Source organism: Typopeltis vanoorti, chromosome 18 (assembly GCF_054136105.1).
Source record: "Typopeltis vanoorti isolate ZY-2024b chromosome 18, IOZ_Tvanoo_1.0, whole genome shotgun sequence".
NCBI lineage: Eukaryota > Metazoa > Arthropoda > Arachnida > Uropygi > Thelyphonidae > Typopeltis > Typopeltis vanoorti.
In genome coordinates, this window is record NC_143566.1 from 64,625,263 (window position 1) to 64,642,412 (window position 17,150).

The 17,150-nt window shown below is 35.6% G+C and overlaps 1 protein-coding gene across 1 annotated transcript in view; it reads left to right on the plus strand.

The window, feature by feature from the left end:
- Positions 1–17,150, plus strand: part of Zir (dedicator of cytokinesis) — a 667,641-nt gene that overhangs the window by 252,566 nt on the left and 397,925 nt on the right. The window contains exons 20-21 of the mRNA XM_090407837.1: positions 5,964–6,146; positions 12,260–12,628. Coding sequence (XP_090263963.1) covers positions 5,964–6,146; positions 12,260–12,628 — 552 coding nt within the window. The remainder of the gene's footprint in view (positions 1–5,963; positions 6,147–12,259; positions 12,629–17,150) is intronic.

The window sequence follows — 17,150 nt, forward strand, 5'->3', positions numbered from 1 at the left end:
TCATTATGAGAACTTCAGCCCAACTGCCAAGACTACCAAATTAGCCCGTAAGAGGTCACCATTAGGACTTTAGGAACAAAAGTAGTTTCTTACTTTCTTCCTCATTTGCTTTGTTAAGTTCCTTAGTGCACATACCATATCTTTATGTTCCCGAAGATGGCAGTGTGACATTGCCGAAATATAGAAGTGATTCATTAAAGTTATCTTTAATTAAAATACTTCATATGCGTTGTTAATTCCGTAAATTAATTACCAGTTATGTCTAACCAACGTATAAGTCTTACTACTAGAATTATTATACAGAGTAGAGAAATGGATGCTTTCCTATCTGAGTTTGAAAAAACCAGAGGCCTTTGAAATGTGGATGTTGCGAAGAATTATGATCATGGAAAGACAAAAAGACAAACAAAGAGGTACTAGAGATGGTAGGCGAAAACAGAAACCTGATAAAAGACATTAAAAAGAGAAAAGTCAGCTATTTCTGATATATTCTTAGACATAACTGCCTACAAAGAATACTTCCCAAAGGAACTGTTTGAGGGAAAGAGAAGGAGAGGAAGACAAAGACCAGTGGGTGAAAAATATAGAAGACTTTTCCTATCTCTCATATGAGGAATGCAGCAGAGAGGGTGCAGAATAGGACATGGTGGAGACATATAGTAGTTGATCTCCTGGAGGGGAAAAGACACCTGACAGGACAGGGCCTTCAAGACCTTTACACAGGTCTGTTAATTAATATTTGCCACAAGAGGGGACATTGTGTTGTGTTGTGTTGTTATTACTGCTGCCAAACATGAAAATAAGTCATTATTTTCATGTGTTAGTTAATAATAATATTAGGTTAACTCGTTCTAGTTTTTGTTTCATAGGGGTATGCAATTGATCAAGTTATTTAATTTGTAAGTCAGTGTATTTTTTTAAGTACAATATTGTCGGTATGGGGCCAGTGCATGGTAGAACAATGATGGCAAAGACATCATTGTTGGATGATTTGAATTTCCATGATTTTGTATAGTGCAGTGTGTATGAGATGCCTTAATCAAGGAAATTAAAGGATTTATGGAAGGAGAGTGAAACAGATGAACAAGTTTATATCAAGTGTTTCAACAGCGAGTGCCAGTGAGGTGGTAAGAATGAAGCAAATATTAGTAGAGCAGATGGTATCAACAATAAAATAAAAAACAATGATAAGAAAGATTCTGGTAATTGGACCACATGTTTATTAAGATAAATAACAATAAAAAAAACAAACCTGACAAGTTTCGTAAGTCGTTTGACTTACTTCTTCATGGGTCAAAGATAACTAAAAGTTTAAACACAAGAAATGAGAAATTGCTCAAAATAGTTCATTCTATGCGGTTGTGGCTGTCTAACTGTTTATTATATTAAATATCTGAATGCAGATTCAGTGCAGTGCTAAGTTTGAACAATGCTGGATGCTGTCACATTCTGGTGTTCATGTTCACATTGTCCAAGGTCTGACTTGGGTATATTTTTTATCAATGCTGACCAAACTTGGTGTAGAATTAGGCCCTGGTTTTTGTTGCATTGCGTTGGAATTCTAAGCATGTTTGCAGCTTCTTTAAATTTCCTTATGTAACAATTTTTTTCAATGTAAGATATGTTTGTTTTTTTGCCAGAGTACATTATTGCCGGTGGACGTTGTATGGTATGCTAGGCCTGATTTGTGTTCTCTTCTTTTTTGCACGTCTTTTTGGTGTTCATTCATACAAATTTCCCCTGATTTTACTGTCTGGCCTACGTAGCAGATGCCACAGGAACAATGAATTTTATAAACACCTGGTTTTTTAAAAGGATGATGTAGAGGTTTTGGGGGGATGTAGAAATCTTGAAATTTTTTCCAGCAGTAGAAAAGCAACTTTGATGTTATGTTTGTTTAGTAATTTGGCCATTTCTGTAACTTTCTTGATGTATGGAAGCACGTTTTTTTCGTGAAATCTTGCTTTTGTGAGATGCTTGGAGGTTACAGATAAAATGGCCAAATTACTAAACAAACATAACAAACATATTTAATTTAATTTAATGAACAGTTAGACATCCACAACTGCATAGAATGAACAGTTTTGAGTAATTTCTCATTTCTTGTGTTTAAACTTTTAGTTACCTTTGACCTCTGAAAATGCAAGTCAAATGACTTACGAAACTTGTCAGGTTTGTTATTTATTGTTATTTATCTTAATAAACACGTAGTCCAATTACCGGAATCTTTCTTATGAACTGCTAAACCACAGAAACCTATGCCTACAAAAAACAATAATGTCAGAATTAATATTAAACATGTGGTAGTGGAAATACAGGAGAACAAAATAGACATAAATAAGGAAATAATGCTCATTAATGTTATGTTTCACAGGACAAAGCACGAAATCAAAAAGTTGCAGAAGTGGCAAGAGATTTGCAGGGCTGAGAAGAGAAAGAAGAAGATGATCCTTTGTAAAAATTGAGATCCAATCAATAAACAGAAAAACATGGTAATAATAAAATTATGTATGGGGACTCGATGATCAGAGGAGTTCTTAACAAAAGTATAACAAAACCAGTTTCCCTGGTGCAAAAATTAATATTAGTTATGCCATCCGGATGCAAAAAAGTAAGACGAAAGAACTAACTGTATTGGTTGTCACTAATGATCTGAGAGGTGAGAGGTATTCTATGAGGAAGTATGGGAAGTAGTTACTGAATGAAGCTATAATGAAGACCGAGAAGGTAAAAATTGTAAGTCTCCTGCCATGCTATGACAGTGATAAATTGAGGAGGAAGGCGTTAATAGCAAATTAATCGATACAAACTCTACGCCATTCCTTCTGCACAGGTTGTGCAGAAGAATTGGTGTAGAGTTTGTGGACCCATGGCTTGTGTTTGATGGGAAGAAGGATTTGTATAAAGCTGATGGACTACATCCAAATGGTTTTGGTATTAGATTAGGTGTCTAGAGAAAGTTTTGTTCCTTGAGCATGCTGAAGTGCAAATTCAGAAAAACTTAAGCAATTAGTCTGGATGCAGGTGAATGCACCCATGAGGCAAGTGTGTGTGAAAATGACCAATAAGTGGAGAATCTAGTCTCTCAAGCCAAAATATTGAATAGGGAATTCAATATTTTCAATATTCAATTAAGGAAGTAAAAGGTGATTGGAGGACTAAAGAGATGCTACAGTTTCTATATAACTAATACCAGAAGTATTAGGAATGAGAGGAAATCGATTTTGGCATTTGTTAGTGCAACCTCACCAAAAGATATGTAACACATAAAATTGATAATAATGAGATTGATAGGACTTGTTTTTCAGATGGAAGACAATAACATAATCAAGAAGGTTTTACTTGTATGGCCAGAAAAACACAGAAGAAAGAATGGTTTTCAGTGACTGAGTTGGGTTGGGTTGGTGTTAGCCATGATGCCAGGAATCTGGGAATCCAGAACTGATGGGTTGCTGCATTGGACTGTGATAAGTGGAATAATCTCCTTGAGAAGACCAGGATTGAAAGACCTGGGTTAATGTCAAACATGATGATGATGAATGAAGTTCTTCATTTCCCCACTCCATTCACTATTCCTACCCTATATCCAAGCCCATGGTTTTCCAAGAAGTATGCCAAGGCAGGTGGGAAACAAAGTAACATATCAAAAGTGGAATGAGACAAAAACTCCAGTTTCCTTCTCTGCTTACACTAGAGTTGGAGAAATTGCAAAACAGCCATTAAGAATTTAACTTTGAAAGAGACAAATTATTATTATTATGTGACATCTCCAGGGAATCTAAAGGACTCATCGAGGGAGGGCACCTACTCTACAACTCTCTATCTCTGGCACTCAATTCACCAACTACAGTGAACCACAACTACCATTATCATCTACACTAATGCCATCTACTGCCCACCGCCACCACTGGTATTTTCACAGACAATCACAAACATCCATGCCCACAGCGGGATTTGAACCTGCAGTCTTTTGGCTGGAGAGTAAATATGAATGGAGAGAGTATCTCTTGTTCAAAATATTAGTTGTGCCTTATTGATCCTTACAAAGAGTCTTCAGTGTATCTTCAATCCATGTGTGCTCCCCAGCACTCTCTCTTTGAGATGTTCCATTTCTGCTTTATTCCTTTCCTGCAAGTGTATAAAAAAAAAGTTGTATAGACATCCTTGTAATCTCCCATGAATCTCATTGCAGTACTATAGTTCTGCTTTCAAACATATGAGGTGTGGCTATTAAATAACGAGATTGGTTAAAAAAATGTGGTTTATTATTACAATTGTACAATTTAGTTGTTATTCCCTTCAACATACTCCCCTCCTCTATCAACATACGAATTTTCCATTGTTGGAAGCAGTGCTGCGAGTCATCAGGTGTTATCTGCTTCAATAACGCTGCCGTTTTCTCCTTTACCTCATCCACTAACTGAAAATGGGTGCCCTTCAATGCGGATTTCAACTTTGGAAAAAGGTAAAAGTCACATGGAGCTAAGTCCGGCTGGAGTGTACGGTGAATGGTCCAACACTGGGGTCTTCTTATGAGCCAGATACTGCTTTACAGACAGTGCACTGTGTAGCAATGCTGATAATTTTTTTTTTTTATTGTTTTACATATATATAAAAAGATAATATAAAATATATAAAATCAGTCATTAAAGCTTTTTCATAATATTCTGAGTAAAAATGAATTCTGGAAAAAAAAAAAAAAAAAAAATATATATATATATATATATATTTTTTTTTTTTTTTTTTTTTTTTTTTCCAGAATTATATATATATATATATATATATATATATTTTTTTTTTTTTAAATTTTTTTTTTTTATTGATAGCATGGTAATGGTCGAATGGGTACCAGAGGGTCAGACAGTTAACCAACATTATTACCTTGAGGACAAACTGAGAGAATGAGTGAGGAAGAAGAGATCCGATCTGTGGAAAAACAATGCTTAGATTCTCCATCAGGACAACGTTCCAGCCCACAGTGCACTGTCTGTAAAGCAATATCTGGCTGATAAGAAGATCCCAGTGTTGCACCATCTACCTTACTCGCCGGACTTAGCTTCATGCGACGTTTACCTTTTTCCAAAGTTGAAATTCGTATTGAAGGGCGCCCATTTTCACTCATTGGATGAGGTAAAGGAGAAAACAGCAGTGCTACTGAAGTAGATAACATAACACCTGATTACAGCACTGCTTCGAACAATGGAAAATTCATATGCAACGGTGTATAGATAGAGGAGGGGAGTATGTTGAAGGGGGAATAACAATTAAGTTGTAAAATTGTAATGATAAACCACACTTTTGCAACCAGTCTCATTATTTAATAGCCACACCTCGTATGATCATGAAATGATGTTAACTGTGTTAGCAATGAGATAGCAGATTTCTTCTAACAAAAATTTCAGCATTTAAAATAACTAGCATCATCAAATTCCTGACATGTACCCTCAAGGGATGTACAGGATATGATAGTACCACATGAAAACTTACATCATTACTAACTTTCTATCTACAATTTTCCTCCAAATCAGGCTGTTACCTGTCAAGACTCCAACATTATCAGATCTTATATTTCTGTCTTCTAAGGCATTTTTTTCTGTATCCATCCACCTATATCTTGGTCTTCTTCTGGGTCTTTTTCCTGCCAACCTGGCAGAGAACACTCGTTTTGCTAATCTTTCCTCTTTTAAAATAACTGTAGTCTAAAAATGCTCTGTGCCTGTGTCTCAGAAACACCACATTAAGATTATAAAAGTCTTTCGTGATTTAACATTATATAGCGGATTTTTTTAAGAAAAATGGTTAGGCTATAAGCCTTTTATTAATAATTTGGATGTTTAAATTGTGCACTTTTTGCAAAACGTATTCTAGCGATAGCTGAGATTATATGTATGTTGAGTTCATAGAATACGAAAATCCTGATATTCCATTTTTTTGTTTTGTTTATTTATTTATTTTTCATTTAGAATCTTTTGGATGTTCAGAATGACCAACATGGTAGAAATAGTCTACTTGCAACTTACATTCAATATCAGTGTACATTGCCCCATGCAGATACCTCGTGGAGCGCTGGTGCAAGCGGACCATTATCTCTAGGCTGTGGAACTGGCTATGGAACACTAGGAAGACCAATTTCTATGCCTATTCAGGTAAGATATTAATGATATTTAAATTTCTAGTATTGTGATTTTAACCAGAATAAAGCAGATACAATATGTATATGCACGTGCGCACACACACACACCTGTTATCTGGAATCTAACACCCAGTAGCTGTAGGTTAAAAAATTAAAAAAAAATAAAAAAATGTGAAAATTATTTCTCTCTCTTTCTTGTTATAGAGCATTGAAATTCAATCATCTATGACTTTTCTGAGCTGAAAGTGTAATGTGCCACAGAGTTTAACTTGCATAGCTGAGAGATACTTGATAGATGCTTACTTTGTTTTTATAAATAAAGGCTACAGTAGGCACATTTAATATTATTAGTAACACATCAGAGAAACAAAATACATTTGTTCAGCATTTACTTTTAGATCTGATTTAAGTCTTACCAAAGAAGATAAAAACATGTGAGATTTAGGAAACAATCAAGGAAAATAAGGAGTGACTATAGTATTCAACACTAAATATGAAGATATTCTTTTTGTATGTGAAGGTTTCTGTGGTTTATCAGTTCATAGGAAAGATTCCGGTAATTGGACCACATGTTTATTATGATAAACATTTATTTTTATTGTTTATTTATCGTAATAAACATGTAGTCCAATTACCGAAATCTTTCTTATAATGAAGATATTCTTTTTGAATGGCAGGCAATATCAAGTAGAGTGGTGAGGACAAATATCAGAACGGGGAACTAGACATTGAGACTTATTTTTGCCTATGGTTCCAAAGAGGATTCAACTAAGGAAGAAGTGGAGGAATTTTTTGAGGCAATAGAGATGACACTGACACAATGAAGAAGGAATAGTTGATCCTTGTTGTAGATCTAAACAGCAGAATAAGAAATGATTACCAGACGTATAGAAATCTGGGAAAATTTGGAGAAAGAGCAAAACTAATAGCAATGGTCAGTGCTTGCTAGATTTCTCTTCAGAACATAGACTAGTAATTATTAACACCATTTTCAATCATAAAATTGTGCACAAATTCACATGGAGAGAAGATGAAAGAAATGAGGAAGGTCTCATTGACTTTGTTCTTTTGTTGTTGATAGCAATGTTTTCCCACTGGATCAGGACACAAGGTTATGCACAGAATTTGAAAGTGGAAGTGATCACTATTTGGTTTTTAGCAGGTTAAAATTGAATTTCATTATTATCATCATCATCATTATCCCAAGACCCCCCCCCCCCCCATGGAACTAAAGACTCATCTAGGAGGTTCTTTTGTCATACACACACACACAGCTCATCATACTGTGCCTTAAACATACTCAAATTCTCTGCAGACTCTCAGGCAAGGCATCATTTACAACTCTGCATGCAAATAACCTGCTTCTCACTCCCCTGCTCCCACCCTCCATACACAGCTTCCAAGGATGTCCTCTGGTTCTTTCCTGATCTCCAACCATTTTCTGTGAACCTCTCCAACATTGATCCTATAACAACCCCACTAACTTTTAGGTTTCTATCATATCATCCTCTTCCTCCTGTCTACTACACTCTATAAATTGCATCTTCTCAACCTTTCCTCATATTCAACAGGAGAAATCAGAAACTACTTTAGTCAGTCACCTCTGGATGCTTTCCAACATCTCATCGTCCTTTTGAAAACCAGGTGACCGAATCTGCACAGTAGACCATGTGTGGCCTAATCAAAGCCTTATACAATGGAACAAGAATTTCCTTACTTCTACAAGTCAGTGTCCTCACAATTTTGGCTATGCGTCCCCTAAATTTCAGATCCTTATCCACTATCACCATAAGATCTCCTCATTCCCATGCCCATGCATTCAATTTATTCAAGTCTTCATGTAAGGCCATAACATCTTCATGTAAGGCTAATCTTCATAGTTTGTCCCAACTTTGCATCATCTGCAAACAACTGAAAATATTCACCAATATCATTAACATACAGGTTAAACAGCAATAGCCCTAAAACAGACTCCGAAGAGTGACTTTCCTCTTCCAGGATATTGCTCCCCCCTCCCTCACACACAACTTGCTGATACCTATCAGATAGCCAGTCTCTGATCCCATGCACTAATCTAATATCCAACCCCATTCGCTCTAGTTTGACTATGACCTTATCATGCAGTAATCTATCAAAAGTCTTTGCAGAATCTAAGTATACTGTATCCCTCTCTTCTGTCCAATGAAGCCGTCACCTTATTGTAATATGCAGATTACTAAAACATAGCCTCCATTTAGCAAATGCATGCTGTCCATCAAAGATAATACCATTGTTGTCAACCCAATTCTGTTCCTAGTTCTCACCAACTTCTCCAATAACTTAATCACACCTGACACACAGATAGGCCTATAATTTGATGCTTGAGTTCTATTACCTCCCTTATGAAGTGGCACAATCTTGTCCTCCTTCCACTCCTTTGGAACTCGACCCAGTGCAAGACTCATATTAAAAAAATATGTCAAAGCAGATGCCAACTCCCTGGCACCTTCCTTCAGATATGTGGAAATATTATCAAGTCCCATTGCTTTAGTAACATCGAGTTAGCTCAATTTCCCCATACACCTCTTGCTCACTTACAGTCAGTCTCTCCTCCCCATCATTAACTTTTCCCCCTAACTCTCCATGATACCACATTCACAAGAATGAAAGACCTTTATGAACTGCTCATTAAGTATCTCCACTATATCTTCTGCAGCAGTTGTCCTTAAACCATTTTCTCCAATCAGTGTCATCCTTCCATGATCTTTTTTTTTTTTTTTTTTTTTTTTTTTTTTTTTTTTTTTTTTTGCTGTCTACATATAGTTTCATTTCGCTGCTGCTCATACTTTACTTTTGCTACCCTTATCCTTGTGGTGCTGCCTCTATAATGCCCTTTTTCTCTGTATCGCATGCTTAATCTCTTCCTTTATTCATTTCACACCTATCCTTATTTAACTTTCTGACCCTTGGAATACATTTAGACATTGCTTCTACTAGATAGTTCTTGAATATCCCTTAAACTGCATTGATCTCTTTTCCACCTAACTCCTCATTCCATGCTACACCTGCAAGCTGTCACCTGAGCTCCTCATAATCACCAGCCTTGTAGTTCCACAAACACCCTTTTCTCACAGAGATCCTCATACTGCTGGCAACCACCCAAGTAATCACTTCATGGTCACTCTCACCAACTGGAGGGTCATTTGACACCTCATTTATAATTACATCCTCTGATGAGATGATCAAATCCAAGACCCTCAATCCTGGTGTGCCCTCTGTTACATACTGTCTGTGGTAGTTGTTCCTCAAAAACTCAAGAATCTCATTTTTTTTTACTTCCAGTTGCTATCTCATCATCCCAGTCTATATTGCCATAATTAAAAATCGCCCATAATGATCACCTTTTTCTTATTTGCTTAGCTAATTTGATTATATCTTTCATAGTCACTACCATCTACATTACCAGATCTATAACACCATCCAACTAAGTATTTCATTCTATTCACCTCTGCCTCAAAACCACTGGCACTGTTTTCCCTCTTGGATCTCTACTTTTATGGACATAACTTTATATCAACAATAGCACTGCCCCTTCCTTTTTACCATTTCTGTCCTCACAAAATACATCATACCCTTAAATCTCCATTCCTGCCAGGATGTCATCCTCATCCACCCATGTCTCACTTATTCCAACAATTCTTGGGTGAACAGATTCAGTTAATGCAACCATTTCATTTGCCTTGTTTCTTACACTTCTAGCATTTGTATACAAACACAGCAACTCATTCCTAGATCTATAACTAGTTCCACTGATACCACTCATTCAATGTGATTTCTCCATGCTTAACTTGAGCCATTTCTTTTTCTCCTTATTTATCTTAAAACTTTCTTCAAATCCAACTGTTTTCCCTTGATCCCAGGTCATCCCCTACCCTTTTTCTCTACAAATGCATTCACATCTTCTTGGAGCATCTCTCTTTCTCATGGTGTGTTCCTCTGTCCATCCTGAGCCTCTCCTTCTTCCTGTCTGCCTTGCACACATGTTCTTTCATTCTCTATACTCATGCTACATTATGGGACTTAGGAAGTTAAAGAGGCAGTCATGGAAAAGAAGAAAGGATATCAAAAGTTCCTGGCAAGGAAGTCAATGTGTGATCTTAGAGAATTCAGAGAAAAATGTAAGAAAGCAAAGCAGTGTGTAAAACTAGCTAAAAAGCACGTTGAAAGTTTATTTTTCACTAGGTTAGACTGTAATAAATTTAGTTTAATCCTTTATCCCAGTGAGAGCAAACAAAGTTTGTGCCTGAAAATATCTTCAGGACTGAATATAGTGTTGTACTATCTTACCTGGGTAAGTAGTACAACACCAGGCAACTCATTGCAAAGGTGGAGCAAGCTACCAACACTCCTATCCCAGTATCTCCCATAATGCAAAACACATCTCCTTGTGGATATGTATACTGTTATGCATTAAGGGATTGGCCATTACCCCAGGCTAGTTTCGACCTTTATTGAGGTCTCTTCAGTGGGAGCCACGCCCAGAGTTGGAGATACCAGGCAGAAGCAGTAGCAAGGTCATCTTTACCTATAGGAGTTGCCAAAAGGTTTGCCACCTTTTTTTTTATTAAATTACTCTGGATTTAGAGAAAGATGTTGAAAGTTTATTTTTTACTAGGTTAGACTATAATAAATTTAGTTTAATCCTTTATCCCAGTGAGAGCAAACAAAGTTTGCACCTGAAAATATCTTCAGGACTGAATATAGTGTTGTACTATGTTACCTGGGTAAGTAGAACAACACCGGGCAACTCATTGCAAAGGTGGAGCATAGGTGAGCATATTATCTGAGATCATATGCTAAATAATAAATATGGAATTTTATATACCGACAGTTAATTATCATGGAAAGGAAGGAGTAGCAATAGTATTCAAAATCAAACATGAAATGAGCTTCATAATTAGAAGCCAATTTCTAGTAGAATTATGTGGGAAAACTTCAAAATGGAGAATTAGACTATGAAACATATTTGTGCCTATGGTTCCACAGCAGGTTCTTCTAAGGAAGAAGTGGAGGAGTTTTTTTGAAAATGGAAAATTAATCCCACATATATATAATTGTTTTTGAGAAAATTTGGAAAAAAGGGCAAAGCTAATAACAGATATTTTCTGTATTCTGTTCAGACTATGCACTAGTTATTGTTAACACCAGGTTCTAGTATAAAGATGTGTGCATGATATGCACAAAATTACATTGTAAGCCTGTGGAAGTGCTGTTTATGTCCATAAGAAGCTATTCTGCATTCAAATCTGGTTGCTGACTAAAGAAACTTTTTTTTAACCCTTTCTTCAATGATTCCTGAGTTAGTCAATCTTTGGCTTGAGGAAAAAGATACTTTCTTCCAGAAACTTGGGTTTTCATTCCATAAACTCAAAAAAAAATTGACCATTGCACACGCACGCGCACACACACACACACACACACACACACACACACACACACACACACACACACACAGATGTTTATAATTAGTGATAGTCTTAGGCCACCTATCTCTGATTGGCTACTGATGGAGAGACTGAACTGCTCTCTCAATTTCCAAAAGTTAGATATAGCTAAAATCTGCATTGATAGTAGTCTATGTCCAGAAGAGAAATCTAGAAGGCACTTACCATTAGCTTTGCTCTTTTCTCCAGATTTTACCAAAACATTTCCTATTCTGCTGTTTAGATCTCCAACAAGGATCAACTTTTCCTTTTTCATTGTGTCAGTGCCTTCTCTAATGCCTTGAAACATTTCTTAGTTGAATCCTTTTTGGGACCATAGGTACAAATAAGTCTCCGTGACTACCTCATTATTGCCTTTCAAATTGAATGGAATTTAAGAGAAAATTTCTTTACTTTGTCTTTTTTTTTTTTCTGCCTGCAGTTACTGTGAACATTAGAAAATTGACTGTGTAATAATTTAATTGTACACAGTTATGTTATTGTATTCTTAAATAAAATTAGATAATTAGTTAATGCAACACAATGACATATAAAATATGTCATTTTTACTAGAATAATTCCTTATCAGTGATTTCTGTGATCATTTTTGAAATATATTATTTTTCAAAATATCTGAATAATGAACTGATGTTTACATTTTCAGAGATCTTATTGTGGCCGTAGTAATAGTAATCCTGACATAATGATTTATGCAGATGCAGATGTTGAAGTGGGTAATTTAACAAGTAGAGGACTTGACAGAACTGCCAGTATGAGGACAACAGCAGTAGTTCAGGAAGGTACTATCTTTATGATTTCTAAGTCACATGCCAGGAAAATAGTGCATGAAGAATTAGCTTTACAGTGGGTAGTGTCAAGTGGTTCAGCACGAGAATTATCTCTTTCTAATGCCTGGTTCATTTTTGAACTAATAGTGAAAAGTATGAATGAACATTTGGCTTCAACTAATACACTTGATAGTCCAAGGAAAATGAGGTTTAGTGAGCAATTCACTGATGATATAACAACTTTGGTAAGTGCTTTTGATGACAGGATATTCTAATAGTAATTTTGAATTTTGATCATGAAATTTTGATTGAGAAATTTTGATCGTGCAGTGTGAAACTATTATGCTACTTACTGAAATTCTGAAAAAAACTTGAAAAAGATTCATGATTGTCTCTATAGCAGGATTTCTGGATTAGATTACCGTTAGCCCACCCACATAATACTAATGTATGACAGTTTGCAACAATTTTGCATTAAAAAAAACCTTCATGAAGCCATCTCTTATTAGTTTATGTTATTCTGAAATAACTTGAAAAAGTTTCAAGATTGGTCTCTAAAGCAGGATTTCTGGATTACCCTTAGCCCACCCACATAATACTAATGTACTGCAGAAATTATTCATAAATAATATCTTGTAAATTATGAATAATTACATAAATATGAAAACTTTATGAAGTTAAGTTTTAAATATTATTCATAAAATAAAAGTTAAAAAGGGGTGTTTTTTGTTTTGAGTACTCCAATCACTTGATTATAAGTTGTGATACTGATTCTTTTCAAAATGGATTAATGTAAATCCTCAGATCAAAAAACATCACTTTTTAACTTTTATTTTGTGATGCAAGAAGATGGCTTATGCAATAACTGTTAATCTTGTCAAAGTCTTATATTTCATATGTATTGTCAGTATTTATGTTGATATTTTTGTGAATGTTCTCTTACATGCAGTCATAAAATTGTGACTGTGTTTGTAATATAATAATTTGATTCTTAATCAAATTATTCTTACTCGGTTAAATGAGGGTACTGTTAACTGAAAGTACAATTATGAGGTTTTTTCCTAGGATTAAGTGATTTGAGGATTGTTGGATAATCACTACACACACAAACACACACATATATATATATATATATATATATATATGAGATGAAGCTGTTAAATAGGTATTTATCAGAACTACACAAATTAATATAATAGCTATTTCAGTATACTTTTAACACTGCATTTCACTTGACTTTGTTCCTTCAAAATAATCACTGATACTGACATTTTGATCTCTTTTTTTTTTTTTTTTCCAAATTCTGCATCACTTTCTTTTCTTTGTCCTATGAAGTATGTTCTTTTGAGACTGCATTCAATTGTAGAAAATTCCAAGTCCAAGAAATGTGATCATAAGCTTGAAATTCTGAAGTAACCTCTTGATTCAAATCCTCACACAAGTTTTTTTTTTTTTTAAATTAAATAAATACAAAACATTTTAATTTTAGATGTGTTTCTTTTGTATCATTATTATCACTCTATTGTATTTTAATTAAAATATCACTATTAATTTTGAGCTTATGGAGGTATTTTATTTTAAATGAGATAAATTCATTGTATTGTTTAATCAGTTCAATTCTAATTTAAATTGTATACTTGTATAAACTTAATATATAAAGTAAAAGGTAAGCAATAGAATGAAAGGGAACAAACAAACATGGAATTGAAACCAAGTCAGCATTTGAATTCAAATTTAAACTCTAGATGATTTTAAAAAATAAACTCTTTATTTTGCAAAGTCTAGTAATATCACTGAGTATCCATTTTTCTTATCCAACTCCATTGTCACTTGATTATAAAAAGTAAGCAAGTTACTAAGGAAAGACCAACCCTTCACAAAACCATGTTTTCCCTTATAGAGTATCATATTCCTATCTACTCAGTCCTGAATTTTGTCTTTCACTAATTTCTCCAGTACCTTAACTATTACTCCTAAGATTCTGATTGGTCTATGATTTGCTGCTTCTGTCTTGCAGCCTCCTTTATGTTATGGAACTATTTTGCCCTCTTTTCACTCCATTGGCACTTCCCAGTTTAAATTAAACAGCTTGGTCAGAGGAGCTGATAATTCCCTTGCACATTCTCATAATACACAGGCTGAAATGCCATCTAATCATATGGCTGTGTTCATATTGAGGTTCCGCAATATTTTAAGCACCTCCATTTCTTCAACCTTTTTTTCTCCTATCAGACAATGTCACCCATCTAGATGGTACATCCCTGCAAATGCTCACTCAGTAATTTGACTATTTGGTTTGAATCTTTTACCTCCCAACCATCAGCACCTGTTAAAGTCATTCATCCTTTCACTTGCCACATAACTAAAGAACTCTTTAGGGTTTCTTTTGCCCTCATTAGCTAGCATTCTCTAGTAATCAGGTTTAGCCTTCCTTACCAAGCACAATCGTTTCTTTGTGTGCAACTCCTGCCACGATATCTGGATGCAAAAAGGTAAGTCAAAGGAAATGATTGTCTTGGTTGGTACATATGATTTGAGAGGCAACAAGTATTCTATGAGGATGTCAAGAAGTTGTTAGAAGAGGCAAAACTGAAGAGCGAGAAAGTGAAGATTGTAAGTCTCCTAGCATGCTATGATAGAGGTGAACTGAGGAGGAGGGGATGATAGCCAAAGAGTAGTAATGTAGATTGTGCAAAAGGAATGATGTAGAATTTGTGGATCTGTGGTCTCTATTTGATGGAAAGAACGATTTGTACAGTGCTGATGGACTGCATCTAAATGGTTTTGGTGTTGTGTTTGGAGAGATCTTTGTTCACTGAGCATCCTGAAGTTCAAATTCAGGGAAACTTAAGCAGTTAGGTGGAAGCAAATGAGTTTGTATAAAGGCACCCATGCAGCGAGTGAGTATGAGAATAACCAAGTGTGGTATCTAGTATCTCAAGCAAAAATATTGAATGGGATAGTCAATTCAGAAAATAAAGATGGGTGAAGGACTAAATGGATGCTGCAGTTTCTGTATACTAATGCAAGAAGTATCAGGAACAAGAAGGAGGAGTTTTGGGCATTGGTTAATGCAACCTCACCAAAAATTATGGGTATTAGTTGAGACTTGGCTAAGAACAGATAATGTAGTTACTGGGATTGAATGTGAAGGGTTTAGTATTTTCAAGGAAGATAGAGAAGATAGGATGGGGAAGGAGTACTGCTGATGATAGCAGATGAATTGCAACAAAAAAGAATAGGAGACAGACTGGAGAGTGGCTATTCATTTCAAGCAATCTGGTATGAAATTAAGGCTAGTAAGACAAAATATACAATTAGTTGTTGCTATAGGCCAGAGAGTTCCACAGATTATTTGGAAGATGTTCATCGCCAAATTAGTATAATGAGGACAGGTCTAGTGATTATTATGGAGGGACTTCAACTATGGAGATATAAACTGGAAGGAAGAATGACCACATGGCAGGAAGGAAATAGAATTTATACTCCTGATAAGAGATAATTACTTAAGGCAGCATGAGATGGAGGAGACAAGGAATGGGAAAGTATTGGACCTAGTGATAGAATCAGAAGAGCTATCTATAAATAAGTTGACAACATTGTCTCCAATTGGTGAAAGTGACCATGTGGTCTTTTATTATTACATGACACCTCCAAACCCCTCCCTCGAGGAGTCCAAAGACTCCTTCAGGGAGGGAACCTACTCTACAGCTCTCCATATCTCATTCCACCAACAACAACGAACAGCAACCACCATCATCATCATCTACACCAATACTATTTACCACTCATGTTAGAGGTTTAATGGAATATAAACAGCACTGAGAAAGGATTAAAACAAAACTAATTTTAATACTTTCAATATTTCGTCTCTGTCACAGAGACATCTTTGGGGATTACAAATTCGGGTATTACAAAAACTTTTTGTAACAACACACACACAAATACAATACAAAGTGAAACTAAAGTTCTATCTAGGTGGTGCACCATCTATGTGCATTTGCAGGTGGCCTGGAATGTAAAGAGGGATCTCTAATAATTAAAGTTTCCCAAATTTTGGGAAGTTTAATGCAACTGTATTTGTTTAAATTAGGTTGATTCCTGAGTGCAGATGCAGATTCAAAGAATAATCTTTCTTTTTTGAATTTACTATGGTGGAGCATAGTAGTTTTTTTCCAGGAGATCCTGTGGGATGTATCTAAAACATGGTCTGCAAGGGCAGACTGACCATAATCGTGTTTGCAGATGTAAGAACTGTGTTCTTCTAACCGGATGGATGCTGACCTGCCTGTTTGTCCGAAGTAGGCAAGTTTACAGGAACAAGGTATTCTATATACACCAGGCACTGAAAGAGGATGGAGCTGGTCTTTAGTGGATCAGATAAGGGTAGCAAGTTTACGGTGGGGCTTAAAAGCTGTATGGAGGTTGTACATTTTTAATGATCTGGCTATTTTTTCTGAAGTACTTCTGAAGAGATGGTCGGGGAATGGGGAAGGATTTAACTATTTTTTTAATTCTGTAGTCATTAGGCATTGGAAAGGAAGGTATTGTGTATGTGTTTGAGTTCGGTTGAAAAGGCAGTTTTACTGGAACAAAGATTGTGGACCTATTGGTCAGAGTTTTAATAACGCCATATTGCTGGGAGGGGTGGTGGTGGGAGAGTTTGTGAATGTATCTGCCTGTATGAGTAGGTTTTCTATATACAGAGAAAGAAAGGTTACCATTAGGAAGGCGTGATAATAAGGTGTCTGGGAAGGGTAAATTATT